General features: G+C 38.8%; 1 protein-coding gene across 1 annotated transcript in view; it reads right to left on the bottom strand.

The window, feature by feature from the left end:
- The window catches only part of LOC104388211 (plasma membrane calcium-transporting ATPase 2), a 174,065-nt gene extending 170,318 nt beyond the window's left edge, over positions 1–3,747 (bottom strand). Inside the window, exon 1 of the mRNA XM_009997040.1 lies at positions 3,549–3,747. Within this exon, the coding sequence (XP_009995342.1) occupies positions 3,549–3,747 (199 nt within the window). The remainder of the gene's footprint in view (positions 1–3,548) is intronic.
- Between the last annotated feature and the right edge of the window lie 2,753 nt (positions 3,748–6,500).

Here is a 6,500-nt window from a genome sequence, read left to right as displayed (position 1 = left end):
GAAAGAGTGGATTCCAATCTCATTTGGCATTTGTCCCACTAACTCATCACATTTTACCAGCTGTCCCTTTATAAGATATCACTAATGCTCGAGTGGGTCTCCAAGACTCTGACTGCTCCGAACATTATACAACTGTCATCTCAGCTCTGCCCAGTGGGGGTTACACCACTGCTTTGCAAAATGACAGCTAGATCCTGCTTATTTTCTGTATTGCTAGATTAATGAAAGGGAAACCGACCTGAACAAAAACATTTTTAAAGAAAATTAAATCGTCTTCTTTTATATAAAAGTATTTTCATAGATTTTTGGGGAGGTCCCTTTTATAGGCACTTAAATAGTAGCTTTTCATTACATCGCAATCACTTTCATGCAGAAAAGTAAATTCAAAGAAGAGACTGAACTGTTGTAATCCATAGGATGTTATTCATTCATTCAGCATGCAAATACATGCTCAACACTCAGACTGATTATTATGAGAGTTCCATTTAAACTCCATTTAACATTTAAAGCTCCACACTGATTATTATGCAAGTTCAGAAAACATTGGTAAACGTAGTACGCAACAGAATAAATACCATTTGAGTTAGGCATAAAATGTCTTACCTTCCTTCAAGGCCCTTAAAACAAAGCTTCAAAAAGGCACTTTTAGTATAATTGATTGATTTTACAAGTCCACAGGTTGTACACCAAATATTAACACGGGAAATTAATTGTTGTGTAAACTCCGTGCCAATTGCTACTCATTTTCCAAATATTGAGTAAGCCAGTAAATTCAGATTAGAACACATTTTACCAAATTACAATGTGCCTGCTTCCAGGATACTTTTTTCCCCTCTGTTCCAGTAACTACTTAAGCCACATCCCACAAAATGACAAAGACTGGACAAAAATAAATTCTGAAAGAGCTTACAAGCCTGGGAAGCAGCAAACTGCAGTCAAGGGCCTCCTTGTTATTTCATTCATATTCACCCAGGACTCTGGCTCAGCAAGTGTTCCCTGGGTCTGCTGACAGAAGTGCCCTGCAGTCATGCTTGTTCTGTTATTCCTCACAAAACTGTGTAAAACATGCAGCACTCCCAAATTATTAAAAAACAGCAGAAGTTGAGTTAACTGTGCTTCACCAGAAGAGGCGCTGATTGGAAATGTGATTTTTCAGGCATAATAGCATGATTTAATAGGATTTCATAAATATATTCCAGGGGGAATCCATGGTTTGCTGCAAATACCAAAAGATAAAACTCTATGGGAGGCTCCACAACATCTCTCAATATTTTATTTGTAAACCACATCTAACTTAATGCTAAAATTCCATTTGCATATAGAAAACTATGATGTTTCTTTTGCTGAAGAGTAGTTATATCTTCAGAAATATCCTCTTCACTGTAGTTTAACTCTCCTTGCTGTGCTTGGATACAAGAAAAGCAACGGCTAGGGACTTAGATCTAAACCTAGGCTTATAAATGACATAAGCCTTTAACGTTTTTCTATTGAATTTTTATGGATACTTTCTCTCAAGTGAAAAGTGCTGAGTTTGACAGGTGTTTCAGAGAGACTCCCTCCTAAAATGATTTTTCCAAGTAAACCAATTAAAAAGAAGAAGATAACATAGCATGACTGGGAATTCCTATGATGTCACCTAATTGAAATATAAAACCCAGCAGTGCCTTCACGATTCCAAAGCTATGCTGATTGCCATTTGAAGCTGGAAAGGTTTTTCCCTAATGCACAAGTGATGAAGTGCACGTAAGCCTCAGAGGAAAGTTACCTTATCTGCAGTATCAGATATAGCTTACTGCTGGAGTCAGCAAGCCACACGAGTTGGATCCATACGCTCTGTTCCGATATGAGGAATTAAGTTTCCCTGATGTCATAAATGGAACAGATAATGTAATTAGCATTTCCTTTGAAGTTCACATTGACCAGGTAACCGCTAGAATGAGTTGGCAAAACTTTACTGAAGTCACTGACTGTTACTGAAGTCACTCAGTTCACTCAGACGGAGCCTTCAGCTTTGACACTATAAACTGCTGAGGGATATTTAAGATGCCAAATCCCTAGTTATGATATATATAAATCAGTGTTTATTCCATCACGTGAATATTGAGATCCTGAACTTCTGTCTGGAATTCCCCAGATGTGTCAGGAATATGTCAGAATCTCTGCATTCTCTCCATAGAGTTGATTCCTGGGTCTGCAACAGCTATTAGACTATTCCCTGAAAGACTGAGGGGCATCTGGAAATCCCAGACAGCAGCAGGGTCTCATTTTCCTACCCAGCACTCCTATTGGGAGCACTACCCAGGTAGGAAGTGAGGTCCTGTCTGAAGGATCAGATATTTGGGCCACACTAGAAAACAGGAGACATCAGTTATAAGACCATTCACAGCTTTATAGTTTATAATGTTTAAACAATACTAAGACTGCATACAATCAAGGAGAGGATGAATTTACTTGAAGACTTGGCATTGAGAGCCTGCTCCTTTGGGACTCTTCGACTAGTGTGATGTGTGTCATCACACTCTGTGATGACATGATTGACATGTTTATGATTACACCAATAATTCAAGACCTTCAAGCATCTAAACAGAGGAGGTAACTAAATTACTAACTTCAAAAAAGGGGATAATGGAATAAAGCCAACATTTCATCTCCTTGAAAAAGAAAGTAACTTAAAACTAACTTCTTGGCTACTTTACAAGACAAGATAAATACAGACTTAAAACTGTATAAATTTCCAAAAGTGTTAATATCCCTTGGAAATGAAAATACAGTGATGAACACAGAATTGTTAAATATAATTTTACTTGCAGCAAAAGAGAAAGAATTGGTGAACAGGAAAATTGCACAAGGAAAAGAAATAATTCCACCACTGTCAGTATTTTATGGGGAGATATTTGCAATGAGTGTTGAAACTAATGACTGATGATTAAGTAGAGAACTCCATAAACACTCAGAACAGATATGTTTAATAATACCAATCATAAATTTCAATAAGTAAGGAGTTTACTCATACATTTAAAAGAAGTCCAACTAATAAAAACATTGACACAGTCATATACTGATAATTTAAGCAGAACTACCTATGGTAATACAGTAACTTGAGATTAGCAACTACAAAAATATATATTACATATTGATCTATAGAGTGACAATGTTTAACCAAAAGGTCATTTCATATTCTCAGGACATCCGAATACCTAGAAATGCTTCTGAAGCAACTAGTCTGCACCTTCTTACCCCAAGAGCATATATGTTGAAATCTCTTTATAATGCTGTAAGACAGGTCGTTATTTTTTGCATCCCTTTAAGGAAAAATTAATGCATTTAGGTGTTTGAATAAATAGCACCTCTTTTACTCTCCTTCTAGCTTTAGCTGTAGCCAAACTGGTTATATCTTCCTTCTCTGAAGACTCTTGCTTTATTACTGCTGAGAATAATGGCAGCACCATCAGAACTGTGCTCAGGTTTGAAACAAAACCTCTTTCTTTCACTACCTGGAGAGCAATTATGCAAAGTGCCCTGGTTCAACTGAAAGGAAATATGCTTACCTTCTGTTGGTGATGTCTTCAGGTGTCTGCAGAGCCCCTCTGTCTCCCCATACGTCTCTTTAATTTTTACTACTGCTTCTGTTCCTCGAAGTTCCATGAGGGAGCGCAGTTCTTGCAGCGTGCACCCAAACTCTCCTGCATGGTTGGCCTCATTTCTTTGGTTCTTGGAATAAAAATCGCTATTTGTCATGTCACCCATGGTTGCTGATTATATTGCTCCACTCGTTATAAGTCGATGCAATCTTAAAACTGTTTAAAAATTGAAGGAATCTTGAATTCCAACCTAAGAATTAAAAAGAATCCAGTGCGTGTCTGGCGAGCGACGTGGAGAGCGCCTCTGGCGTGGAAGGTGTCCCTGGCTGGCTAGTGGTCCGCAGAACAGCTGCTCTCAGGGCTGCAGACCAGCTCCACTCCATTCACCATTGCCCATTATGCTGCACCCACTCTGTAGAATCTACATGGTCATTTCTTCCTCTGGACCTTTGGGAACAAAGAGAAAGGACTCATTACAAGAGTGAGCAATAACGCTTTACAAAGGCGGTTTCAGAAGTATTTCCGTCTGTCGGTGCGGACTGACTTGCCATTTAAGAACACCTATGCAGGAACACTGCACAGGTGTCCTGTGAAATGTTGCAGGTAGTCAGAGCCAGCATCAGCAACCAGGATCACACCAGCTCTGTCTTAGATAAAGCTCTCTACAGCTAAAGCACCAATAGCAGTGTTGCTTACTTTAATCAAGTCCCAAGAGCACCCGCTAAATGAGATGACTCATGAATATTGATAAGTAAGTGATTAATCCAGCAGTGCTAGATGCACCTCCAGTGTGTGCTCTGGTTCATACAGCCACATCAGCCTTTCATCTGTCAAGAACAAAGACTCTTTGGTAAAAGCTACAAGGTAACAAAAGTCAGTTAAAGACTACCAGTTTTCATAATGGGTTAAAGCAAAACCGTTTTTCAGTGTAAGGACAGTAAAACTGGTGGAAAAACTAGAGTCACCATTACAAATTCAGAATTCATTTAAATACATTACAACTTGCAGCCTTGCCTCCTGTGAAAGTAAGCATAGCCCAAAAAAGAGAGAACACACTTGAGAGTGCTGGTCTGGCCAGACAGAGCACATCTCCCCTCCAAGGCAGCTGGTGAGCACAGAGCCAACACAAAACCACACACGCCCAAACACATGCACACAGGGTGGTGCTGGGTTTTTAGGTTTGGGGTTTTTTTGCCTTCTTTCTTCTTTTTTTTTTTCTACCATGTGCAGTATTGAACAAGCCACATTTGGACATTATGGGAAACAGCTGATTTCTTGCTAAAACCAGCCTTGAAAACCTGTTTCCCCTTCCCTATTCTAATGAAGCTGGTTTAAAAACTGCTGAAACCAGTTATTGTATTTTGCACAGAGAGTTTTAACAGAGATTAAAGTTTCTTTTTTTTTTTTTGCCTCAAGCAGGTCAGGGAGTGCACACTGTCTAATCTATAGGCCTCAGAATAGTTTTCTCATAAAAAAAAAAAAATTGTGCTTATTTTGAACAGTGTGGGTACAGCAATGGGAATGAGTACACACACAAAGAACACAAAGAGGTTTCCCAAAGGGTATCAAGTTCCAGGGTTTTTTTGTGCAACAATTTTACTCTCCTGCCCACAGTTATCTTAACATGTAGGCTGGGTACTTCCACTGGCCCAACAGCACTGCCAGTGCTCCCCAGGCAAAAGACCAGGCCCACCACATCCACCAACTCCTCTGCCCACAGTGACACTTTCTAACGTACCTTGCTCAGTTAGACTAACAGAGCCTCTACCCTGCTCATTAACAGAGAAAAACTCACTATGTCTTTGGATTCTATGGAGGGGAAAAAAAACCCACAAGAGGAAGAACCAAAGCTTCACTGCAATATTGCAGAATGCAATTAAACCAGCAGTCAGCTCCTACACACTGCTTCTACTCATCCTTTTTACTGACATATATTCTAGTGCTCAGACCTACTGCCAACCTTGGTTTCACATATTGCTTTTCAAGTTCACGAGATGAGAAGAATTTGAGCACAAAATCCTGCTTCAGGTTAAAGAAACTGTAAGTAGTAATTAAAAAGTGCCTTTATTTACCAGGGAGTAATACTCAACTTCCCATGTTTGCATGCTGGACAGTGTTCACAGTATCAATTCACTTCTAAATAATTCCCTGTGCACAGCATGCAGAAAAAACTTTACTCACTATTGCTTTGTCTGTTTATAACAGATGGATCAGTATTCTGACTAAAAATAACATCAGCCTGTAGCATTATTTTGAAAAATTGTGGAATAGAAATGTCACAGATGTCCAGTAAAACACTTCATCCCAAGAGGCACTGAATCACCACAACCTCCACTGATTTTATGCCCCCCTTGTCCTAAAATCAGCATTTCAGACTCTCGGTTTCATCTGTGATAAGTTGCTGCTGACAGCCACATCAAAAAGCAGTCTCAGATTTGATCACGAAAAAGAATGCCCCCCCCAAAAAAGTGAAAAATAAGGCATCATTAGTAATAATGAATAGCTAAAATGACAGACTGCTGTTTACTTCCAGTGGGCAAGAACTAACCTATTCCTAAGATAAGCACACTTCAAGGTCTTGAACATGGGATGTGTAAAATAGTCATGATGTTAAAAAAAAAAACACCAACCAACCAAATATACCATTCATTTAATGTACAGGTGAACTTTTTAAACATTCCTCTAATTAAATAAAATTGTTCTTAAACCATTTCCTAACACCACAGTGGAAAAACAATTATTAGTATTTTCTGAGGAGAACCATCTACTGATTTAATTAGTGATAGAAAAGGTTCCACACTCAGCATAAAAGATGTTTTCTGCATTATTTTTCTGAGATGTGTCCACCACTCTCAATCAAAGCATCTCTTTTGACATACTGTGCCATCACTATACATTAATATATTTGCTTCTATTCTT

Source organism: Chaetura pelagica, unplaced genomic scaffold (assembly GCF_000747805.2).
Source record: "Chaetura pelagica isolate M959 unplaced genomic scaffold, ChaPel_1.0 scaffold364, whole genome shotgun sequence".
Lineage (NCBI taxonomy): Eukaryota > Metazoa > Chordata > Aves > Apodiformes > Apodidae > Chaetura > Chaetura pelagica.
The sequence above is the reverse complement of the archived record's forward strand: the minus strand, read 5'-3'. Positions and strand labels throughout refer to the sequence as shown.